General features: G+C 33.8%; 1 protein-coding gene and 1 long non-coding RNA gene across 2 annotated transcripts in view; one reads left to right on the top strand and one right to left on the bottom strand.

The window, feature by feature from the left end:
• Positions 1–24,831, top strand: part of LOC116668574 — a 28,160-nt gene extending 3,329 nt beyond the window's left edge. Inside the window, exon 3 of the long non-coding RNA XR_004325725.1 lies at positions 24,719–24,831. This is a non-coding gene — a long non-coding RNA (uncharacterized LOC116668574). The remainder of the gene's footprint in view (positions 1–24,718) is intronic.
• BRCA2 (BRCA2 DNA repair associated) overlaps positions 1–25,708 on the bottom strand; it is a 46,270-nt gene that overhangs the window by 13,542 nt on the left and 7,020 nt on the right. The window contains 18 exon segments of the mRNA XM_032496330.1: positions 46–201; positions 1,871–2,225; positions 2,663–2,833; positions 5,681–5,868; positions 6,608–6,789; positions 7,260–7,687; positions 10,487–10,556; positions 13,340–13,435; positions 15,172–16,546; positions 16,548–17,143; positions 17,146–18,997; positions 18,999–20,110; positions 21,702–22,820; positions 23,618–23,723; positions 23,955–24,004; positions 24,780–24,891; positions 25,121–25,161; positions 25,254–25,300. Of these exon segments, the coding sequence (XP_032352221.1) occupies positions 46–201; positions 1,871–2,225; positions 2,663–2,833; positions 5,681–5,868; positions 6,608–6,789; positions 7,260–7,687; positions 10,487–10,556; positions 13,340–13,435; positions 15,172–16,546; positions 16,548–17,143; positions 17,146–18,997; positions 18,999–20,110; positions 21,702–22,820; positions 23,618–23,723; positions 23,955–24,004; positions 24,780–24,891; positions 25,121–25,161; positions 25,254–25,300 (8,056 nt within the window).

A 25,708-nucleotide genomic window follows, 5' to 3' on the forward strand; every position in this document is an offset into this window, starting at 1 on the left:
TCTCTAAAGAGAGAAATACATAGCAAGCTTCAGAATATATCATACCTGAATAGGGTATGCTCTTTGAACAATTATATCAACACAACCAACATTTCCTCCATCACTGAAAAGTGATGACAAAGGAAGAGGAAAAGGTCTAGGATCCGGAGAGAATCCGAGTTTGGCATACCAGCGAGCAGGACGAGTGCTGTTAGTGGAAATCTGGACAAATTAATAAATAAGTCACTTATAAGTTAGATACATATTCAGTTCTCTTTCAGATTTCATAATAGTTTTCCTTCCTTTAGGGCTGCTTTAAAAACATTCTCTATTAAATATCTCATGAAGAAAAGAGAGTGAATAAGCAGGAAAACTGTATGATACTAACTTAAAATACAGTATCTCAAAGAAATTATTTAAATGATACAAAGTCTTACTGTTATATAAACATTACTATTGAAAATTAATAAAAGAGAATCCGTCATGTTTAAACTGAAGTAAGATATACTTACTTATCTAGCTCCCTCAAAAAACCTATAAGGACAAAGAGAACTAGAAAGAAGAGGAAAATAGATACTACCAAAATTTTGGAAGCTCAGAATTTATTGGACAAATGGTAAATAACAAAGCAGCCCAAGAATGACTGCAGTTACTAAAAGTAGCAAACATTCATATAGCACTTCCTATGGTGCCTGGCACAGTGATAAGTGTTTTTTCTTTTTTAATTAATATTTAATCTTTACAATAGCCCTAAGACTTATTCTTATGCTAAAAATGAGTTTCTCTATTAGTTTTCTTACTCTGCTCAGCCCTCAGAATGATCACTAGTATCTAAGGGTCTCCTAAGGAAAAACATCAAATCCCCATCTGCTCACCCACACAAGCTGACACACAGAGCTGCTGATCAGCTCATCACTGCCCACTCCTTAAGAGGAAGGGACAGCCAGCAACCAGCAGTTGAGGAAGTCTCCAATCTGAGAGGCTCAAACAAAGAGAAAAAGAGGTCCTCACAAGGAAAAAAATGCAGGAAGCAGAGAAAATGAAATTAAAACAAAATATTAATTAATAGCTTCAGAAAGATAAGAAGATATTATATCTATGAAACAATAACCAAATTCAATTAAAAAAAGAAACATTTAAGGAATAATAAATAAAAGTCTCTTAAAAGTTGGAAATCATGCCAATAGGAATACTATTCATTCCCTTCAGGGATTAGAAGATAAGATTAAGAACTAAAAGTAGGGAGGAAAAAAGACAATAAAACAGAAAAATCAAAAAGATGAGAAAATTAGATGACCAAACTAAGAGGCCTAATGTTCAAGTATCAGGAGTTTGAGAAAAAAGAGGGAAGAAATTATCAAAGAACTACTCTAAGAAAATGTCCCAGAACTCAAAGGACATATATCTACAGACAGACTGCCACTATGTACCCAGGACAATGATTTAAAAAAAAAAAAAGGCTGATACTAAATCACCTCTTTGTGCAATTTCAGAATAATGGAGACAAACGATCTTAGAAACATCTTGGAAGCAGATCACATGGTGAAGGACTGGGAGTAAGACCAGCACTGAACTTAGCAGAAATTGTACTAGAAGCAATAGATAACGGAGGAAATGTCTTCAAAATTATTCCAACCTCAAATTCTATATTCAGCCAATCTTGTGATAAGATGAAAAAACACTGCATGTTTTCTTTTTCAAGAAGCCTCTGGAGGTTGAATGCCCTTAAAATTAGGAAATAGACCTAGAAAGACTAAGAGTATCGGTTCATTTTCAAGAAACATCCTTAATAGGCATAAGTAAATTTAAAATTATAAGTGTGAAATTTCCCTAGAACTTAAAATCAGTAACTAACTTTTCTGCACCAAGAGTGTGCATTAATTTAATTTACCTTTAACATAAGAGATTCTGGGGCTTCAAGGGGTGTACAGGCATCAGGAGAGCCCACCAGCTCTGCTCCGTGAATAATGACCTTCTGACCCACAGTCAGTCTCCCGTTCTTTATGAGAGCTGAGAGGGGAGGGTCTGTCTGGGCCTTAATTGCATACCATCCATCTGTAAGTTCGACCACGGCTGCTTTTGTGGTATCTACACCACTAGTTTTACTGCTAGGAGTTTCAGATGTATCTGTGCTTAATGAAGCTATTTCAGAAACACAGAGAACAAGTGTTTTTGCAGCTGTGTCATCCTTTTCCATTATCTTTTTAATAGCTGATCTTCTGCTTCTATCAATTTCCACATCATATCTAAAAAGAAAAAGAAAAATGCATTGTTTTATGAATTGTGAGTCTAGAATTTCACCGTTTAAAAAAAGCCACCAAATAACCAAGAATAAAATTAAACACCTTTATTGAAGAAATACTGAGACCAAAGAGAACTTAAAATTTGGTAGCTAGCAATATATTAAGTTTTATACTGCTAAAATATAAATAAAATATTAAAACCCCCAAATGCAAAAATGCTTTATTAGCAATCCCTAAATAGTGGATCAAATTAGTAATTCACATTCTTCAAATGGGCCAAGAGGTTAAGGAGACAGTGTGATGGAGTAGGGGGGTGGGGGTGACAACAGAACGGCTCCACACCACTGAACAGCAGTGTGGGATGGCACCTGCCACCAACAACTGGCTAGGGTACCTCTATGACCTCTGTATGCTGACATGGTATAATGCTTTAAACTTGCCTGTATTTTAGTTGAAGAAGCACCCTTTCTGGGCTTAGGCATCTGTTAGCAAATTCCTTAGGAAAGGCAAATTCCATAGCTGCCAGTTTCCATATAATCCATCTATAGTGATTATAGACCCAAACTCTAGAAATAAGCTGTGGATCCACACCTGGGGTGTCACACAGAGCCCTGAACAAATAAAGGTAGAATACATAATAAAAAACACATAAGATGATATTGAATTTAATAACCCCCAACTATTCTTTGCAAAAAAAACCTACATTGTACAAGATTATTCAGTAAGTCTTTATGAGTTAATGTATAATCAATAAGTAATATAATTTTAGAAAATGATTTGACATGTATCAAGATATACTAATAAAAATTATAAAAGTTTCATTTAATATATTAGTCAATACAATTATTTCAACTGGAAAATGAGAAACTTAACTTAAAATAATTGTATTTTTGATTAGATATTTCTTATTAAAGAGATTATTTTTAGCAATTACCTAAGAACCTCCTTCTCTAGTCCTGGTGCTCTTCTTGACATTGTTCCCTTTCTGCTCAAATCTACAACTCCTCTCCATTCTCATGCTCAGAACTAAGTAAACAGAAGCAATTAAAACAGAACCATAAACTTCTACCCTCCTGTCTACCGACTCACCAGCACCGGTTCCCTTACACTTTGGCTCCTCCTGTCATTTGGACACTAGCTCCCACCCTTCTTGCCTAGTCAAGGACATTTGTCTGGGAAATGCCTCCTCCCTCCTGCACCATCAATTTCTTCCCCCTCTACTAGATGATTTCCGTCAGCATAAAAAATATTTTCCTACCTTAAAACAAACAAACACAACAAAGCTGAACACCCTTTGACCCTACTTTCTTCTTCAGATACTGCCTCTTACTCTGCTTCTCTTCATAGCAATTCATGAAAGAATGACTGTATTCTCTCTCCAACTTCTCTTCTCCCACTGCCCTTTTACTGCATCCTGATCAGGCTTTTGCCCCACCAACCTAATGAATTATTTTTATTAAGATTAGTAAGGACCTCTACAATCCAGTGATCAATCGTCAGTTCTCACCTTTACCTATCAGCAGCAACTGACAGAGCTGGTCACTCTCCATTACCTGAAGCTCTACCTTTACTTGGTTTGCAACACACCACATTCTTTAGCATTTATTTTTGATTTTGGGGTTGCTCTTTCTCAGAGTTTCATGGCTTTGAATTCCATCTATATCCTGATAACTCTTTGAACTGCTTTCTTTGGCTTAGAGTTCACCTGTGAACTCCAGACCTGCATATCCATCCAACTGCCTACGGAACATCTCCCCTTAGATGCCTACTGATGCCTCAAACTTCAAATGTCCAAAACTGAACTCTCAATTTCCCTTCCATCCTTGGTCGTCTCCATTCATGGTATATGGTAGCTTGTTTCCTTCCAGCTGCTAATGCCATTCTTACACTCCTCATCCAATCCTTGAGCAAATACTGATGATGCTACCTTCAAAAAATACCCAGTTTCCAACTGCTTTTCACCAGCTCCCCGCCACTTCCTTGGCCCAAGCAACCATTTCTCACCTGGCTTATGCAATAGCTTCTGAAGTAGTCTCTCTGCTTTCATCCTTGCCCCTCCTTATGGTCTAATCTCAACAAGCAGCCAGAGTCATTCTTTCAAAACTAAGTCAGATCATGTCACCTCTCTGCTTTAAACATTCTAATGGTCTCCTCAGAGTAAAAGCCAAAGTTCTCGACCTCATCCATGATTCTTCTCTCACCCACTCTACTCCAGTCACACCAACCTTCCTTCTGTTCCTCAAGTTAGCATGCTCCCTGCTTTCCCCAGATGGTCCTATGCTCACTCCCTTGACATCCTTCAGGACACAGATCAAATATCAAAGTAGTCAGTGAAGCCTCCTGACTACTTACTCTTACTTAAGAACTTGCACCTCTCCTCACCCAATTCTCTCCACCCTCCTCCTTCAGCTATATCTTCAAAGTATTTGTCACTTTTTATATACTATACAGTTAACCTATTTCTTTTTAAATTTTTCTTTCCCTGTCCTGAACCCCTTCACAAGAATGACTTAGTAGGGCAGAGATTTTTGTTATCTCTAGTACTCAAGATAGTATCTGGCACACAGTAGGTGCTCAATAAATATCTGTTGAATGATCAAAAACACAGCTTGAGCTTCAGCACTCAAACATTTTGAACCATGCCCACCTGATTGCAGGGAAATCACTCTTAACCTCTACACTGTGCAGTCTACTTAATATAATTAAGTGACACAACTTACTTTTCCAGAGTCAAGAGCAGATATTTGTTACATGGGACAAATACAAGATGTAAATAACATTCCTATTTTTAAAATACAACAAAAATTTAAGGAAAAATTATTTTACCATTTTCCCCAAACTATAAATTTTGGAAAGATGTACAGGTATTTCAAAAAATACGGGCACTGGAGAAAGGTTTCTTATCTCTCTTGTCATTGGCATGATATAATACCTCCCTGACACCAAAAATTTTAAGTTATGTTTGTATAAACATTAGAATCATAAGATGATACAGTTTCTAAACTGTTGATGTTTTAGGGCACTGAAATTAACTAGTTATTTAGTGTTTCTGATATTTAAGTATTTCTGTTTAACTTGATTGAAATACACAATGAAAGAGATCAGCCACATAAGCATATGTGTGTGGGGGGAAGTTTACCAGAAGGCCGATCACACTTAACTTTTCTTATCCATCTTTATTTTGTAAAAGCCATAGGAATAATGTCCTAATCTAAGAAAAACCAGTAGAGCAAATCCTAAGACAAACCAAAATTCACTTTTCAAAAGATTTCAATAGAATATCAAGTGAACCACAATGTACTTAAAATGATTCAATGTATAAAATTTTGATTTCTGGCCAAATTTTTAAGTTTAAGAGAGATAAGGAAAGAGAAAAAAAAAAAAAAAGGACTAATGAAGAAGAGAGGGATGATGGAATATATAAAAGTTAACAGAAAATTTCTTTTCCCAGAGAGTACCTATAAAATTCTTCTTTTCCAGCCTTTCCATCATTGGAGGGTATGAGCCATCCGCCATCAGCCAACTGAATTCCCTTTTCAGCCCATAAACCTTCTTTACCAAAGTAATCCTGGGTGTGAAACTGAAAAGACTCTGCACTTTTGCTGTTAATTTTTATGCAGTGTTTAGAAACACCATACATATATAGCTGCACAAAATAAATGACATAAAAGTTTGATAATGAATAAAAAACAAAACTAAAGAGCATGTTTCACAGAATAGAAACAAACCAAATCAGTTACCCAGTTTTTCATCTAAATATGAAAATATTAACTATAAAAATATTTAACTTACTTACTAGAAGCTAAGACATTTTTATGTAACACACATGACCCACACATCCAAGAGTCTTTCTCATTCCCCTGTGTACATGCCTCCTGCTCTGTCTGCCACAGGAAGCTGCTGTGGGGCTTGAAAAAGTCATTTAATGTTTTACAAAACCTCTTAAGTTAAAAAGCTTTCAAGGAGTCCAACCTTTTACCTCCCCATTACCTAAAATTGTAACTCGATGGTACTGGCTTAGTAAGAATCCTCTTCTAAAAATGTAAATAGCTCTTAGCAGGTTCAGGGTAATGAGTTAGTCACACTTTAAATTCAGTGAGACTACTTTCCTCTAACACGTAGCTGAGAGCACGTACAGTAATAAAATGAACATGTTTTGAAGCAGGAAGAGAAATGGTAATCCTGAAGCACAGAGAACTTTGGTAAGATAGGGGAGCAGAGGAGAAGGCAGCTGCCGCTGTACGCTGATTAGGAGGCAAGATGATTTTTACTCATCCCTTTCTGCATTAATTTTTTTCTTTCTTTAAACAAAAAAATTTGGAGATGCCAGTTAATAAAGTTGCGCAGTGCTGTAAAAGTTATTCGCATTATAGATAAAAGCATACCTGTTTATGAGAACATGCAGAGGGAACTCGGCCTTCTACTGCCACTTTCAGAGAGATTCTAGGCACAGTGGATGTTTTTGCAAGATACAGACTGCCTGGCTGTGGAAAAATACGTTGCTTTTGTTTCTTTTTAATTCGCTTATCTTGAATATCTCTGGCATTCTGAAGATTTGTAATTAAATCTATTAAAGAAAATAATTAGCAAAAAATAAAATTGAGTATGAAATTTTAAAAGCACAACCCTTGTTTTATAAAATTATATATATCACTGTGCTCTAACTTTAAATCTTCAGGGATGAAAAAAGTTTCCATTTGTAAAGAACAGAAATAGATCTATTATTTTTATTTTGAATTTGGAAGAAAATTAGCAGCCTGCCTGATAAAAAATATAATGCAATAATAGCAATCCTAGATTATGTGTCTAATAGCTTTTTCTTTTTTTCTTAAACAAGAAAGTCTACAAGTAGTTACCTTTGAAAGAAAACATCAGAATACTTTAAACTTAATCTTTGGACTTGGAAAAATTTAAGCATTACAAAAGGTTTTGAAATTAGTAATCATTATAAAAGGGGAAACTCTAAAGGCATTATTTACTATAAAAAATATATGACTGAAAGGCAAAAATAAGTCAATACAAATTTTCACATAATACCTAAAGGTTCTTTGTCACCCTTTGTGAACATTACAGCTGCTGTTTGATTGGAGTTACTTTTGTTAAGCTGATGAATTTCACTGCCATTATTTTCACTATCACCAGAGCCGCGTTCATCTATGTTTTTTTGTTTTTGTTTGTCTTCCTCCAAATTACTATTCCTGTTCACACACTGTGCATCTCTGTGAAGGTGTGATTTAGTTTTAAAAGGTGGGACAAAGACTTTCATTGGTTTGCCTGCAGATATCGAGTGTCTCCTTTTTTCATTTCTTGGGGCAGGAACCTTACAAAGTGGCTGCCCGGAAACTGATAAATTGCTTGACGACTTTTCCAAAGTCAGGTGTTCATAAAAATGAGATTTAGATAGAAACTCTTGACCAGGTGCAGTGATGTTTGGATTCTTTATTTCTTGCCGTTCCTTAGTTGTGCTACAATGGGGAGAAAATATTTGTTTCATTATTTACCAGTAAATGTACACAGACATAAATGTTTTAGAATATATACATAGAGAGAGCCTCAACTGCTACCTGGCAATCTTATTCTGGTCACTGTTTTGCATTTCATCGTGGTTGTCCTCTAGAACAATACCATGCTTTCCAAGTCTGTAACTGTCGCTCACACATCAACTCCCAGTCTTTGACTTTATAAACACGAGAGAAGAGTCTGTCAAACGTGGGTCCTCCGTTTGTCTCCTCCAGTTCCAAAGCTCCTCACTAACCCCCTTCACCAGACATCTCCTTTCTGTTCTTTCTCACAGCGACCCCTTCCCCTTTACCCCTGCCCCCAGCTAGTAACTCTGTCTCCTCGGGAGCCCCACCTTTTCAATGGTTACTCCATTTTGGTCCTTTCTCTACCAGCTGTTACACCTTTCTCAGTCAGAAAGCCTTGCCCACCCTTTTTCTCAGCCTTATCTCCCCTTCAAGCTAATACTGCTCCCTCTCCCTCACGGCCGGCCAATCTTCCTCCGCGGTTAATCTAAACGAGCTGTTTCACTTCCTCACTTTCTCCTCATTGAGCTCTCACTTCCCCCACTATTCCACAGAAACTGTTCTCAGTAAAGTTGCTAATGACCGCCCAATGCCAAAAAGAACAAAGCTTCATGTGTAAACTCATTCTACTTGACCTGTGCCAGTTTTGACAGCTTTTTCCTTTTTAAAATTCTCACTGCCACGACTGTCCCTTTCTTTCTTTCCTTTTTTTTTTTAAACTGGCTTTTCCTTTTTCTCTTAAAAATATTCCTGCATTCAAAGTTGGATTTCTTCCCTAGACACTTTCCCTGGGTGATATGAGTCATTTCCATTGCTTAAATTATCGTTTAACAATAAAAATGGGAATTTATTTAACAATAAAAATATGGAATAATGTGAAATATTTTTATTTAAAAATAAAAACACGGATCTTTATGCTTGACATTCCCCAGGTGTTATTCCTGCACTTTGGACTGCATTTAGCACCACACATCCCTATCCTGATGTTCCACACTCACTGCAAACTCAGCAAGTCCAAAACTAAACTATCACCTTCCTCAGCATACATGTTCTTCCTAATTGGTATCTTGTTGAAAACCCCATACTTCCTTTTACCCAGTCCTAAACCCCTGGAACTTGAAGTTTGAAATTTTAAGGTTCCTCTTTGCCCACAGTGTTCTAAAATTTCACAAGGATATGCCTTAGCTGGGTCATTTTTATTTATGCGTTCACTCAGAGGGTCCTTTTGATCAAGGAAACTCATGTTGTTCAGTACTGATAAAATACCTTAAATTATTTCTTTGAAAACTTCTCTCTTCATTTCTCCTCTGTTCCCTCTTCCTCAAACTCCAAATTTTCAGATGTTAGACCTACAGGGCTGACTTTAAAAAATTATCTTTCATTCCTTTTTTATCTCCTTTTCTTTTTTGTTCTACATTCTGGGAGTTTTCATAACTTTTAACTCCTGTTTCTTCTACTGAGTTAGTTGACTTGTGCCATCATAGTTTTAATTTCCAAGAGCTTCTTATTTTAAGGATGCAATATGTTCTCTTTCCTGAAATTATTAGTAAGCTTTTTGACGTTTTCTTCTGCTTGTACAGTCTATTTCCTCTAAGTTCCTTTTGTTTTGGTTTTTGTACTTTGGATACTATCTTTTATAGAGGTTTTCTTCCAGTGACTAGTGATCCTTGACTATCTGGTCTTATTTCAGAGTGAAGCGCTGAACAGCTGACAGGAAGCTGTGTGCTGTAGGGCTCGGCAATTGTTGGCTTCTTGGTGATGTGGCTATGTGGTTTCATTTCAGTACCCACCACTGCCAGCATTTTTAGTTTTTCCTACTGGGCTGGTCCTATTACCCAGAAAAAATACCTTCCAGTCTTCTGCCTAGAGGCCTGGCTGCTGGCATTTGGGAGCTAAATGTGGGAAGGAGGTTAGGGAGTCTCACTATTTGATATACAGATTTCTAATTAATCTCTGTTTTCAGTACTTCCCCCAACCCCATCCCCAATTTAGAATCCTTCTAATTCATCTCCAGAGAATGACCTTCTGGTCTTTTGGCAGAAGAGGGATAATTGCCTGCCTGTGTTGGGGAGAGGGCATATCTGTTTCCTGAACAGATTTTCAACTCATCTTCGTATTTTCTACCTCACCTTAAGAAGTATATGTTGCTGCCAATTTTAGTCTTTCTCAGGTTCTTTGGGGAAACCAGGTAGCTTCTCTGCTTGCTCAGGTTTTAGCTTGCTATGTCTTTCTAAGTCATTCATGCTTTTTAGCTTCCAAAATGTTACTGTTTCTTCTGATCACTATTCTTATGGATTTATACATTAAAAAAAAATTCTTAGTAACTAGTAGGGTTTTGAGAAGGAAGAGAGATAAAGCATATTTTAAATATATGCCATCTTTTATTTTTCTTTCACTTTTATTAATATAATTGAAACATAAAATCTGCTATATTTATTGATTTTGAGTAATTTCCTTAATCCCTTTCAACCACAGTACCTTATTCACAAAACTGGAACAAAACCTGTTAGTCTACTTTACAAAGTTATGAAATTAAAGATGAGATAATAGTACGTACAGCACTATAAAGTACTACCAAAGTACAGAACTATTTAATCCTGATGCAGGCTTTCAAAAAGGGAAGTGCTAGTGTCTTTACTGTATGTTAGAGCCTTTGTTTTTTAGAAATATTTACTAAAAAACCCCACACTTTTCCTACACTGTATTAGTAGAATTAAAAAAAACTTAAACATGTCTTACCAAAAGGGTCCACAGGTAACTGGCTCTAAAGAAGTGTGATGCATAAACAATCTTCTATCTTTCACTGTGCCTAGAAAAATATTATTTTACATAATGTATTAATGAAATATGTTTTACATTATGTATTAATGACAAGCTAATGAGAGATTTTATTTCCTATGTTCATTGCACATTACTGTGAACATTTACACAAACATTTTATAAAATTATATTGTTAAAAATTTTCAGTGCATATAATGGATGCTTAGGTAAGAACTATCAATTGATTCACAAATTGATAATCATTAATACCAAACAACTCACAGTGCAAACATATGAGAAATCAGTATAAATTTAGTTAGTCATAACTTAAAGGTGTTAGCTAATTGCCGATGCAAATATAAAATTTAGTTTTATGAAGGTTTATAAGCAAAAGTTTAGGTATTACTCTTTCTCAGTATGTAACTTGTACTTCTTAAACCTTTGATTAGTCCACTGGTAGGGAGAGGACTGGTTGAATAAACCAGAACATACTGGTACAGCCCCATGATTAAGTACATGCAACCATTAGAACAAGGAAGATCACTATATATTGAGTTAAGTCACGATCTCCTGATAAATTCTAAAGTAAACAACAAACAAAGACCATGTGTGTACTGATACCTTTTGAGTAAGAAAAGTAGAATATATATACAACTATTTACTTATTTTGACAAAAAGAAACCTGAAAAGGGTAAACCAAAAACCATTAAAAACAATTACTAGTATAACAGGTGAACAGTATGGAGGGGACAGTGATGGAAACAAGACTTCTCCAAGTAAGCCTTTCTGTATTTTTGATGAATGAACTACAGAGAAGTTCTATTTATTCAAATATAAAATTAAAAAAGAAAAAGCAAATCCTAATATTGAAAACAAACTGAAACAAAAGAATCTAAGCTAATTAACAAGTTGTTAACCACAAACAAAAGAATTATTTTGAGTGACATCAGAACACAGAACTTTGACTATACATTTTTAATGATATGTATTCTTAGGACAAAAAACTGCAAAGAATTCTTAGACTTCCCTTGGTAGTTTATTATTAGTAGTAAAATTGGTATTGTCAACTTGAAGCTATTATACATATACTGTAAGACAGTGATTATCAAAGAGTGATCCGTGGAACCCTGGAGGGGGAGTACCCACAATGTTCAGAGGGGATTCAAGCTGTCAAACTATCTTAATAATAATGATGATGTTATATAAGTCTCTCTCACTGTGTTGACATTTGCACTGCTGGTGTGTCCTGCTGCATACTTTGGTGCTATGATTGTCTCATGGAAATGCACTTTATATGAAATGTACTAATCACTTTTTTCAAACAATTCCACTTTTACTTGAAAGAATAACAAACTACAATTATTCAGACTTGGGTATTCAGCAGATATTTCTTCAAAAAAGAATGAAATAAGCTTGTCACTATAAAAAAAAACAGAAAACAAGCAATAGTATTTGTTGCCAAACAAACTGAATTATAAAATTCAAGCTTTTAAAGGAAATTATAATTTTGGAAATCTTGTAACAGGCTGTTCGCTTGACAATTTCCCAATACTAAATTTTCAGATTAGATCACTGGTGACATTGACAAAAGTATTTGTTTAATATTGTGTAACAAAACATGTCAACATTTGAAAGAGCTGTATAACTCCAAACTAGTATTTTCAAAATGACCAATGCACAATGTTACAGATATTAAAATTTCTCAATTTTAATTTTGAATATGGTAAATAGAAGTAGATATAATCCACCTAAACAAATGCTCTTTGGGATCCTCAATAATTTTTAAGAGTATAAAGAGGTCTTGAGATATAAAAGTTTGAGAACCAGGACTGGAAGATAAAGGAAATAAGTAAATATGTTAATGTTATTAGGAAACAAGAATTCAGAATTTAAAGAACAGTAACACCAGCAGCTATGAGCATAGTTAGTATCCAAATATTGTTTTTTTTTAAAAAATATTAACCACTGAAAAGATCTTTGGAGATTCTTAGGATTCTAACTGGGGAGGGGAATTACATGGACATCCTAGAAAATCTTTTTGTGATAACAGAAAGCAAGAAAGTGCTCAAAGGTTAATCAAGGTATATTACAAAAAAAAAAAAAAAACTCTTGGGAAATACTTGAAGAGGTTTCTACTTTCAAATTTGGAATGATTTGAACCTCAAAAAGAATGCTTTCTTTAATAAAGAAATATATTATTTATGTGTACTTTTAAACTTTATATATCTTACAAATAAAAATCTAAGAAATCCGTTTTACTCAAGAGAGAAAGAAAAAAATTCATTTGCTACCATTAGTAATGATTACACCAACTACTTTTTACTCTGAAAACTGGTAATTTAAGGAAAAGAATTAAGTATTTTACCCTGCCTTTGTAGGAAGAACTAAGTTCGTCCCTAGTTATTAAGGGAAATTTTGTTATAAGAAATAATAAAATTTGAAAGTTACTATTTCTCAACCTTCAATTAAATAACTGATTCACGTAAATATTATGAAATCAATTGAACTAGAACCTGAGCTTCAATTATTTTACTAAGTTCTTACTAAATTCTTACAGCTTTTTAATTTAAAGTCATTATTTCATTGTCTCTTCACACTGAATTATGGAGAACCTCTAGTATAATATCTTGTATCTACTATCTCTAATATCTAGGCATTATGAAGGAAAAGCTCGCATAACAAACAAGGCAAGATACAAGTTTTAACAAACTACACTGTAAAGGCTTGCCCAATTATGCATATACCCAAAAGAGTTGAGAAAAATAACTTTAGAATATTATGTATTGTAGCTATTGGGGGGAGGGGAAGATATGGATAAAAAGCAAATTTTACCCTCTGGAGTGCTTTTTGAAGGCTTTAAGGATTTTTCTTGATTTTCTATTATCCTGTCAAATTCATTTAACAAATTTCTTTTGATTGGGGGTTCTCCTAAAAAGAAATTTCCATACACGTTTTTAAAGCAAATAGTATCAATTTTATTTTTCAGAAGCCTATAGTCCATTTTTTAAAACTGAAGTACTGACTCTTATAATATGTTAAGCAAACAATAATAATAACTTAAATAGTGAACATTCTATTTTGAAAGAAAAAATTAATTTCTCAGTATCAATTTAACTTCTATTATTTTTTTTGACCCTTTAAAATATCACTATTTATTCAGGGTTCAGCAATAAACAGATGTTACCAGATACAAAGATAAGTTACTTTTTAATGAACTAACACTTAATGTAACTCAAAGGTTTACTAGCAATAAAGACAAACAATTTCTTAAAATAATTTTTTTTGCATTACACTCAAGAAGGAATTTATTATATAGGTCCTTGAATTAGAGTCATTGAGTGGGAGAAAAGACTTTAAATTACCAAAATTACATTAAAATATTAGCAAAACTATTACTGTACTTCTTGTTTAAAAATTCTACAAAGGCTGAGAGTAAACTTAAACCGTAATTCAAGTCATGTGTTTCCATGTCATACTGAGATAATATGTGTTAATAGATACTTTGCTTTTTGATGCTTTAGTAAAGGGAATGAATTTGAAGGATTTAGTAAGTAAAAATGTCCAAGCAAGGCTTTATCACTTTATCAAGTGTTGGATTATAAAGTGATTTAACTGTTTGACAAGGCTCTGTACTATTCAAGTAACCAGAAGCTGATTAAGTGCATATATATTTATAACCTAACAGAAGTGAGGGAAATTAGTGATGCTGTTGAGAACATTTATTAGAAGTCTGAGTTATTTTTATTCCTAAGCATAAGGGTTTACTATATGCATGAACAAAATGGGGTCCCATAAATAAAACTATTATTCTCCATGAAAGAATTATGCATATCTTAAAGCATCTGCACCTCAGAATTTTTCACTAGAGAACAGCAACAGTCTAAGATAAGTCTTACAAACTTACTACTTTGCCCATAACATAAACTTGGTATAGAACGTGACCTGGATAACACGTGATGAAGCAAATCTGCATCCACTGGGATGACTTCAGGGCAAAATGCACCCAGTGGAAGAATGAACTGCCTGGCTTTAGTATCCTCTGTAACAGGAAGAGACTGGACAAGAAGCCCTGTGATACTCTATCAGTCTACAGTTTTTAAAAAAGGAGCTAGTTATTGAAGGTCATCCATTTAAAAGTTGAAGAGTTAGTTTTGGCATTTACTTTCATTGTAACTAATCAACAGATTCAATTATTTAAGATTATTCCTAGCCAGAGATACTAACAGAAAAAAAAAAAAATCACACATCCAACTAACCGAATAGTCAAACCAAGTTGTTAAATACACTACATTTAAAAGAGAAGTTAGAACACAGTCCAAATGGCATTAAGACCAGAATACTATTTGCTAAGGATAACTGATTTTAGAACACTTCTTAGATTAAAAAAAAAAAAAAAAAAGCAAGCAAGCCAACACCTATAACTAGAAGCCAACTTTTAAACTTTAGAGCCAGAACCTTTATACAACATAACTCAGCCAATGACTTCTTGGTACACAGACTCAGTGATATCAAGACTAAAACCACATTTCCCCAAACTAAACATAAAAGTCTGAAAAAATATACCTAGTGTATAATATCCTAATTGCTATAAGCTAGCATAGCAAAATTATGAAGGACTTAACAATTTAAAAAGCGATTGGCAAACCAAAAGACAAAACACTTACCAACTGTGACAAGTGCACCTCCTCTTCTTTTTCCAATTCCTGAATTTAACAAAACTGTTTCCTCATTTTTTTGGCCCGTAAAAAGAGAGTGTTTGGCATGGCTTAGCAGTTCAGAATCTGTCAACTCACCATCTTCCATAAAAGCTCTGGCAATGTCTACTGCTTCTGTTTCAAAATAGTTTTCTAAATCTTTGGAGTTGGTAGAACAAATTTCTGTATTTGTTTTCACAGGAAGATTAGGAAAAGTTTCAGCTTTCCCAATTTCCATTTTTATATTTTTAGGTAAAATCTGTTCTTTTCCCAAAAGATCAATGTTCTCAACAAGTGAGACTTCGGTTCCTAATACCAACTGTAGTTTGTCTTGCCTACACTGAATGAGAGATGGAAAAACTTTAATAGAGTGATTATTTTCTGAAGAATCCCTTTCAACGTTACGGTTATTTGTTAATTTAAATTCTTTATTGTAGTCTTTTTCTGTTTTGGAACTTACAGAGTGTTCTGGGGTTCTCTTATCGATACAAGAGAGAGGAAGTATTTTTGATACATTTTGCCTAGATGTAGGTGAATGCTGAAGACTACGGTCAGTTCTGATTAAATCAAATTCCTCAAACATTCCCTTAACTTTGCATAAGGAACTCTCAGAAACTGGAACCTGTTTTCCACTTGCTGTACTAAATCCAGAGAAAGCAGATGACAGTAAATTTTGAGGGGTATGTATCTTAGTATTTTCCCCTGAGAACTTGTCCGACTGTTCTTCATTACTTTTAAACGATACTTTGGAAAGGAGTTGCTTAGCATCATCTTCTATCTTAGAAAATACCTGTTTTGCCTTTTGGAATGCAGCATCTGATACTTGTACAGATTTTCCACTTGCTGTGCTAAAAACCCCACAAGCATTCATAGAAGAGACTGACCTGGGATGCTTTTCCACATTCAACTTACATATATCAGAAGTTTTCAAATTAATATGAAAAGGTGGTATTTCAGAAACTTTCTCCAATCCAGACATACCTGGGTCATGACATAAAATTGGTTCACTTTGAATGTCAGGTGAAACATCACGTGAACGCATACTATGTTCTTCACTCTCTGGAGAGTCAGGAAAAGTAATATCCTCTGAATCCTCCAGTGCCTTATGAGAACCTGTCACAATTTTTGTTTGGCAAGTGTCTGATTTGCTCTCAGTGTTTTGCTTAATTACCTTCCCGCCGTTATCTGTAAGTCTCTCTCTCACTTCTGTTTTATCGCTTGCTGTACTGAATGCAGGTGGTTCTATCTCAAAATTATTTGAATCAGATACGACCATTTCTGTGGCTTTATTGTTATTTCTGCATGGTGAGGAGTTAGTCACGAGCTTCTGAACACAAGTACTTTCAATCTACAGCTTGTGGATAAGCGTTTGCTTCTCTTACAGTGGACATTACTTCAGAAAAACTAATGTTTTTTCTGTCTTTGACATTCTTCACTACTGGCTCAATACCAGAATTACCCATTTTATTTTTTGAGAGATATTCTGACTTATTAAATACCTCACTGGAATGACAAAAATCAGAATGGCATGAATAGCTGTTAGACATCCTGTTACTTAAATAAGTTGGATCTTGTTCTTCAGAGAGATTTTTGTCATTTTCGGTTGTGATCCTGTTTGAACGATTTCCACATGAAAGATTTCCTACATAATCCCCAGGATATTCCTTTAAACATATAACCTTGGCAGAATTTATTTTTTCTGGCTGATCATCCAGTTCTCCTTCTCTAAGCCACTTTTTGGCTTCAAATAGTGAAGCCTGACTTACAGAAATTTTCCTACCATGCCCCGTGTAAAATGCTAGAGCTGAATTTTCAATGGCTGAACAAGTGGGTTGATTTGTATAACAAGTCACAGGACTTTTTGCTGTTTCTTCTATATTTTCATGAACTTTGACTTTCAGAGATATGCTATTTGGTATGCTGAGATTTTCAGTTTGTCTGTAAAATGATCACTTAAGAGCCTGGGTGGCATGGCACACTCTTCAGAAACAAGTTTTTTCTCCTCTAAAGAATTCTGCATTTCTTCATGCTTTCGGGCAGTTATGTCAACAGTCTCACATGCTAACTCAAAACCTTCTTTACATACCTCTCGGTCCATTAGCGTCTTTGCCCCTTGATAGCTAAAATTAGTGACTTCACTATTATCTTGCTTTTTTTCATCAAAAAGATTTTTCACTTTGTCCAAAGACTCCTTCACAATTTTTACTTTTTTTCCACTAGCTGTATGAAAACCCAACATGGTAGGTTCTTTGATCTTTTTGATTTCATATTCTGGTCCTTGCTGGAGAGTTAGTAATTGATTTTCAATACCAACTGAGTCACTTTCTTTAAGTATTTTGTCTTTAACCTTATCTAGTTCCTCATGACTTGAAATGTCTATTTTGTTGGTATTTATGCCAGAAAGTAATTCAGAATTTGAGGAATCTGAAAAGTTATTCAACTCTTCCTTGGTACATTTTTCATCAAAGAAATTTATAACTTTACTTAATGACTCTTTAGAGATGCTGATATTCTTCCCACTTGCAGTCTGAAAGGACAAACCAAAAGTGTCAAAATTTTTTATATTCTGCCTCATCTTATTAGCAGTTGACTGATTTTTATTTGACATATTAACATGAAATGTTTCTTCAGCTTTTACAACTTCCAAACAAGTTAAATCTGACAAATCTTTATTTTGAGAGTTTCCCTCCATCATATACTGGCTAGATGATTTCAGATACATGTTGTGTTGATCAGTACATGGTAAGACATCTTCATCTTTGTGAATAGAAACTGTATCATTTTTACTTGATGAACTTCCATCAGATTCTCTTAAGTTACAAACAAAACCAATACATTTGTTATCTTCATTTTCAGTATTTCTCTTGTAATCTTCAGTATTTTCTTCAACAAAAATGCCAGCTGTCATTTCAATGTTATTTTGTACTACTAGTTGGCATTTATTATTCTTCTCACTTAAATTTTTATCATTGCTATAATCTTCTTCCTTAAACTCTGAAACATCAGAATTGTTACATTTACTTAAAGAGAAAATTCTTGGATCTAATTCTGCAGGAGTTTCTCCACCAACATTTTCAATGTCACTGAACAGTTTCATAGCTTTCTGTAGTGCTTCACTAGAAATACTCAGTTTTGTGCCACGAGCCGAATAAAAGCCCCTAAACTCCACTTCATTTTTATCTGTTAAATAACCAGAAGCACTCTTGTTACAGTTGGTTGTTGACAAGCAGGCAAATTTTTGCTTATCTCCAACTTCGAATTCCTTGCTGCTATCTACCTGACTGCTAGATGGGACATTAACTGCGAGAGGAAGATCAACATCTTTCCACTCCTCAGAAGTGGTCTTTAAGACACTCATCTGATTTTCAGGCATTTCAAATGGATTATTTTGTATTATGTGGCTTGGTTTTCTAAACTGTGTAAATTCAAATTGACTTCCTGATTCTTCCAATATAGTAGAAAGTTCTGTAATTTCTGCTTTTTGGCTAGGTGTTAAATTATGGTTTGAATGAAAATCTTCCTTTAATGATAAAATTGGAGTTGTGTGACTATTTTCACTGTCAGAAATAAACGCACTATTCTGCACACACCCAGATACAGTATTCATTGACTGTGAATCAACTGCATGAGGTCTGCTTGGTTTCTTTTGACTTTTTAATGATAATGTATTTACAGTCTCAATACAAGCTAAACTAGTAGGGAAATGTTCTTCAATATCTTTGAAGAACATTTTACTTTTCTTAATGTTGTGTTCAGAGAGTTTTATCTCTTTATTAGAAGCTGTTCTAAAGCCACTTTCCAAAACTGTGACTTGAAATCGAATCTGAGACTCTTGCCCATTTGTCCATGCAATCGTTACCTCTGTTTGATTTCATATTTATATTCAAGGAGACATCTGACTTTGAATCTTGACTGAGAGTCATTTTTGGTTGCTGCTTTACACTATTTCTGTTTTTCTCTGTAAGATCATGGACTTTATTTGATGAAACAAAATTGTTTGTAATCGACACTTTGGCTGCTTGTTTGTCTCCCAGGTCCGTATGTGCTGACATGGCAGAGCTCTTGAGAACAGGTTCTCTTAAACAACTGATGTCTGCCTCATGCAGTTCCTTAGTGTTTTCTAAAATAGGAATACTCTTTTCACTAGTTATTTGAAAGGCAAAATTATTCTCATTGTCCGGGAAAAGTTCTTCAGAGTTTGAATTGACAGTTATTTTTGAAATTAAAGTAGTTTCTTCTTGGTTTTTTTGGATTACTGTGAGACTTGTATTTTGGTTGAATTGTACCTTCGTAAGAGGTGATGCTGCTGTTACATACTGTTCAGGTGTCAACAGCTCAGGTTTTCTGGAATCTTCCTTTAAAATACATGCTTCTTGACTATTTTCCAAAGAAATATTTTTGGTTAATTCAGAACCAGCTTCAGAATTCTTAGGTTTTATTTCCTCTGACATTTTATATGATTCTCCTCTAGAAATCACAACTGGGTTTGAGAGAAGGTTGTTGAAGCCAGTAGTTAAAACAGTGGTGTTATCATTGTCGTGTAAAAAGGTTTCCTGAGATTGAAAGTGAATACCACTACAGTCTTCTGAATGTGGCACTGCAGGGTGACATACTGCAGGCAAGACTTTTTCCTCTGAAACTCTCTGGCTTTTTGGATCATTGTCACAATGTTCTCCCAGCAAGCATGACATATAATCAGTTTCTGTGGTTATAAATGACTCCAGTTTTTCCTTATTGATTTTTGCTTCTTTATAATCAAGATCCTGAGATACTATTTTATTATTAGAAGAATTGCTTGCATTATTAGAACATTTTCTCAGAATTGTCCCAAAAGAGCTGGTTAAAGACAAAAGTGGCTCTTCAGAATCATTCTGTAAATGGTGTTTTTGGATGGAAGAGTGCAGTAAACCTAAACACAAAGACAAAAAATGACAAAATGAAACTGAAGTACCATCAATCACATTCACTAAATATTTTCCACTGAGTTAAAAAGGCAGTGTCTAAAACAAGAACTACATGAAAAGAAGTGCATGTCAGGTTTAAAGGAAAGAATTCTAAGTATCCTCTGTTTTGAAGTTACTACATTTCTCAACTAAAGATGTACAGGATCTAGGATTTTTCTGGTAAAATTATCAACTCAGTTAAAATTAGTATGTAGTTCAAGAAAGCAGCCAGCTGCCATAAGTAAAATTCAAAGTAGTTTTATTGGAAAATAAAATTGGAAAAAATTCTTTGCTAATTTAGACATAATAGGACTTAGAAAAGCAAGGCAAAGAAAAGGAATTACAAAGTAACCATTTCCTTTGGTTAATTCAGTCTTTCATATCAAAAAACACCAAAAAATGAACTTTTAAAAACAGGTTCTACACATGAAGTGTCCGTGAGTACCTAATCTCAGTTATAACAGGAAAGTGAGGTAAACTGCTCTGCCTAATTTTATTGACCCTCTGAATTTCCTATTAACAAGTCAGAATTATTAATCTCATTTTATTTAATCAGTGACCACTACTACATATTAGCTGTTTCATTGGTTTTATCTCTGATATATACAACATCAAGCATTTTTCTCTGAAATTAACTGAAATCTCAAACAGTTCTGTCACTCATTACACCAAATCTATTATTCAGAGATACTACCACCCACTCAAATCTTCTCAGAGGGAGATAAAAATCACCTTTTGAACATACAGTAAACCTACTGATAAACTGCTACCCAAATGAAAAATGACTTTCACTGTGCACACTCTGAACAACCAGATATATAGCAGTAACTCTAAGCAATCTCTAAATATTTAAGAAAACTATGTAACAACAAAAAAATCACTACTTTATTTTTATGACTGCCTTACATTAAACATAGCTAGCAATTAGCTTTTTTCTTTCTTTTACATGCTTTAGACAAAATACCTATTAAATAGCACAACATATTTACAGAATTGTCTAATTTACACATACTAAATACTGAAAATTAAAGCAAGAATTAAGTAGCCAAGCTCATGATGTTTATGAATCACATGTTCTGTCTCAAAAGTTATGATGATATACTACATACTATGCAAATTGATCCAACAAGTTTTAATGAAATGATTCTGAACATTGATAATCAAAGGCCTAAACAACAATGGTGTAGACATTGTCTGATACTGAATATAAAATATATGAACTATATTTAGTACCTTGTAATAGCCTATAACAAAAAAGAATATGAGAAAGAATATATATGTACAACTGAATCACTACACTGTACACCAGAAATTAACACATTGTAAATCAACTATACTGCAATTTAAAAAAAAGAGGAATATAAATTATAGATTAAAAAAACCCTAAAACACTACAGAAGACAAACCAAAAAAACTACAGAATAAAAGTAGGCAGTACGTTTTTTTAAAAAGGTTAAAGAAAGAGATTCACATATCCAGATGAGAGAGCTTATCACCATCCATAAAACTATATGCACTATTCACAAACACACACACAAAACACACAAAAAGAGTTACCTGAATCAATGTTTGTAAATGTAAGTGGTGTTTCAAAATGGTCTGCTTCTAATTGGGCTGAAGAGTGAGTTAGTTCTGATTCTTGGTCTCTCTGCATTTTTAGTCCTTGATAAGATGTTTTATCATTTATAGCATAAATAAACCTTTTAGTTTTCTTTTTCAAAGTGGATATTAAACCTGCATTTTTTAAAGCTACAGAAGTATTCTTGGTAGTCGCTGGCCAGCTTCCATTATCAACTGAACTTGTACATAAAGAATCCTCTTTCTGTGAGCAAACAGTTTGTATTTCCAACCCACTTTTAGAGGCCTCAGGTTCTTCTTTAAAGTTCGGATCAGTTGTATTACTTGAGAAATCTGCTCTGAATGTCTCTTCCGGTGATTCTCTTATCCTGAATATAGACTTTTTGATACCCTGAAGTGGAGAAGCTATTAGAGAAGAGTCAGATATTGCTTGCTTTTCCACAACAGTGGAATCTTCATGAGATTCAAGACACTGCCCTTCATCTGTCTTATTTACCACTATTTCCTCATTTAATATCTTCACTGTTTTTGATAAGCTTGAAATATGTGGCAAATAATTTTCTGAAGTAATGAAGTTGATACATTCTTTCTTTGTGCCTATGCAGTCTTCTTCTGAATTATTTTGGTCACAAGAAGAAATATGCAGTAGGGACGTTTTCTCCATTTGGGTTCCATTTAGACCCGAGAGAGTTAGCTGAGACCATTCAGATGCTGAAGATGGTATAACTTCCTTAGAGATTTTGTCAGTTCCATTCCCAAAGAGCTTCTGATTTGTTACATTTGAATCTAATGGATCACTGTCATTTGGTCCCATTTCAGATACAAATGAATGTTTATTTTCTGTCATTTGTTTTTCAGCTTCTTCATATTCATTGGTTTTTGTTTTATTGAAAATATTTTTCCTAGTCTTGCCAGTTTTTACTTTTCGTAGATTTCTTCTTTTATATTTAGAAATACATACTGGAAAACTATCTTCTTCAGAAATATCTGCAACTGTTTCATGTACTTCATCTTCTAGGACATTTGGCATTGACTTTTCAAAATGATCTTTGCAGCTATTTCCTTTACCAAATGACTCCTCTAAAATTTTCTCCAATTCTATTAAAATTTAAAATAGAAGCATTGTTAATAACATTTTATAACACAACCATATAATTCATACTATTCTCATAATTTTTTTCATAGAAACAGTATATACTAAGTAGCACATAATCTAGCATTTAAAAGTTATCCTGAGTGCTAGCTATTTTTTGGGTAAGGGGGTAACAACCTTGTCCCGCTTTTCTGGTCAAAATTGATTCCAGTGTACCCAAACCTTTGATTCACACTCAATCCCTAATAACCTTTCTTTATCAGCTCGTTCAATCAGACCTCACTCAGTTTTACTGTCTACCTATCTATATACACATACATACATACACAATTTAATATTCTAAGATTTATCAAACTACATGTTCCAAATTAATTTTGTGGCCCTATCACAGAGTAAAATCTGACTTTATCCATATACACACACAGACATCCAATCCTACACATTTATACAGATATAGACACATACTAAGAATATGTAATATTCCAACGACCTGATTAGTTACCTTTTGGTATATCTGCAACCATACTTACTTTCTAATTAGAAAATGAGGTCTTAACGTTTTGTCAGTTATAAGTCTTATTATCTATCTCTGCATTTGCAGTAATGGGTTTTGTTTTGTTTTTGTGTCACAAGAGCATCTTGAGTAGTATTATCCTAACATGATGTTTAAACATTTTCATCTAAATAAACTTAGTTTCTATTCTCAATACCTTCAATAATCAAGAAAGGAGAAGCAATGATGTATTCTCTTTAAGAAAAGAGGAGCAATAATTTAATGATGTCAATTAAACAAAGGACTTACCATGACTTTTAGCTTTTCTTTGATTTTCATTGTCTGGCCCAGAAGGGATAAACCTATCATTTTTCTTCAGACTTTGATCATGGTTAGAAAAACAGCTTTTCAAAATCTGCAAAAGTTATATTTTAAAATCACAAGTGTAAAAACTCTAACAATGCATACAGTGTATTTACCTTAAACAGACAGCAGAGTTTCGTAGATCAAAGAAATCACATATAGAGACTTCCCCAAAGGCTTAGATAAATCATAGACGATGAAAAATGCAAGATAAATAATTTTTCAAGGCATTCTAAAATCATATGCAATTGCAATAGCATAATCATTTGTCATGTTTACTTACAGCAGTAGTATCACTAGGAAATGCAGCTGCAGATGCTTCCTCATCTCTGACTGCAAAAAAAAAAGTTCAATTTACCTATTCTGTACTACACATCATACACTGAAGTTAATGCAAAACTTATGTATTTTTTTGGTCAGACATCAAAAGACACTTGTGCATTTTATTAATGTACACATTTGAACCAAAATGAATTGATCCAAGTACAGTAAATAGAGAGGTCAATCAACACAGTGGGTAAGCTATACTCACACTTCCTTAGTACCACTCATAAGGTGGTAAGAAACTATGGTTTGGTGATCCTGACTTGAAGGTAATACTGTCCACAAGGTAATACGTACAGGTATTTCTGTCCATAAGGGCTTAGAAAATCAGATGAACCTGTCAGGTCATGACTTAAAAGCAAAAGCTTGCAGACTTAGTATTATATATATATAATAATACAGTTGAAAGATATGTCATATGTTAAACATTTCTTACTTTGCAACATGTTTTACCTATATTATTTCATCTGACAAGAAAAGAAGAAAGTTAAATATCCAGCTAAAGAGGAATCAAAATGGAATGTATTTTTGCTAGAGTAAAAAAAAAATCCTGGTTTGTATATAAATTTGACTCCTCTAAAATGCCATTTAATGCACTTGAGACTTATCTCAATCTACACTACATAGAATGAAATTATTCTGAACTACTAACGCAACCTATCAAAGACAGTATTGTCTAATCTGATTACACTCTAATTATCTCTTCCTTTTTTTTTTTAACAGAAGCATTACGGATGATAACTTATCAGCATCATCATATGTAATACACATTTGCTAGTATTACCTATGAGCACAGTAGAACTAAGTGTTGGTGGTGTGGCCAAAGAACTTGACCAAGACATATCAGGATCCACCTCAGCTCCTAAACTTTCAGAAATACGTTTTGGTGTCTGACCCTGAAAATAAAGAAAATAGTTATTTATTTTATATTTTATATTACTTATTTCCCATTTCAAGTGCACTGATGATTAAGAATATGTTTCTATTCACTTATTTTTTCATTTATCAGTTACTGAATGCCTAGGTGAGTCAGCAGATACATACCTGTAAATCTCAGGGCAAAGTTAGGACACTATTGTCAAATTAATGACTACGCAATGAAAATAAACTAGGCAAAATATTTACCTTCGTGAGCTTTGGTGTATGAAATAAAGTTCCACATATCACTGGGGATAAAACAAGGGGAGAAATTACTAAGTTTTGTTTGTATTAAAATTTTGAATATTTGAAAAATAAAAAGCCTTGTTTTTAACCATACCCGACTTTTCTCTTTGAGGTGTTTCATGTGTGTATCGTAGAACAGGACTGAAACAAAATAAAACACATCCCTCAGATTACTCAAAAGAGAACAAAAACAGCAAAAAGAAACAAAATACTGATCTTATTTATAAAAAGGACTCTCAATCATATAAATTACTAGAATTATACTAGTTTTGTAATATTTTTAGATTACTTTTTAAAAAGTATTTTATGAAGAATTGAGTAACCACTAAATTATGTTTAAAATCCTCATTGAAAGTAATATATAAAGTACTCACAAATTCTAGCTGCTGGGAATTGTATATTTCAAATTTAAAAATTATGTAAAATGAATCTATAATAGTATCATATTCTTTCCAAAGAATACACAAATAATTTAGTTTAAAATGGATATTTCAAAGGCACTGCTTTTGATCATTAGTATTTTTGTTACTTAAAAATTTCATAGATATA

Source organism: Camelus ferus, chromosome 14, assembly GCF_009834535.1.
Source record: "Camelus ferus isolate YT-003-E chromosome 14, BCGSAC_Cfer_1.0, whole genome shotgun sequence".
In the NCBI taxonomy this organism is placed as follows: Eukaryota; Metazoa; Chordata; class Mammalia; order Artiodactyla; family Camelidae; genus Camelus; species Camelus ferus.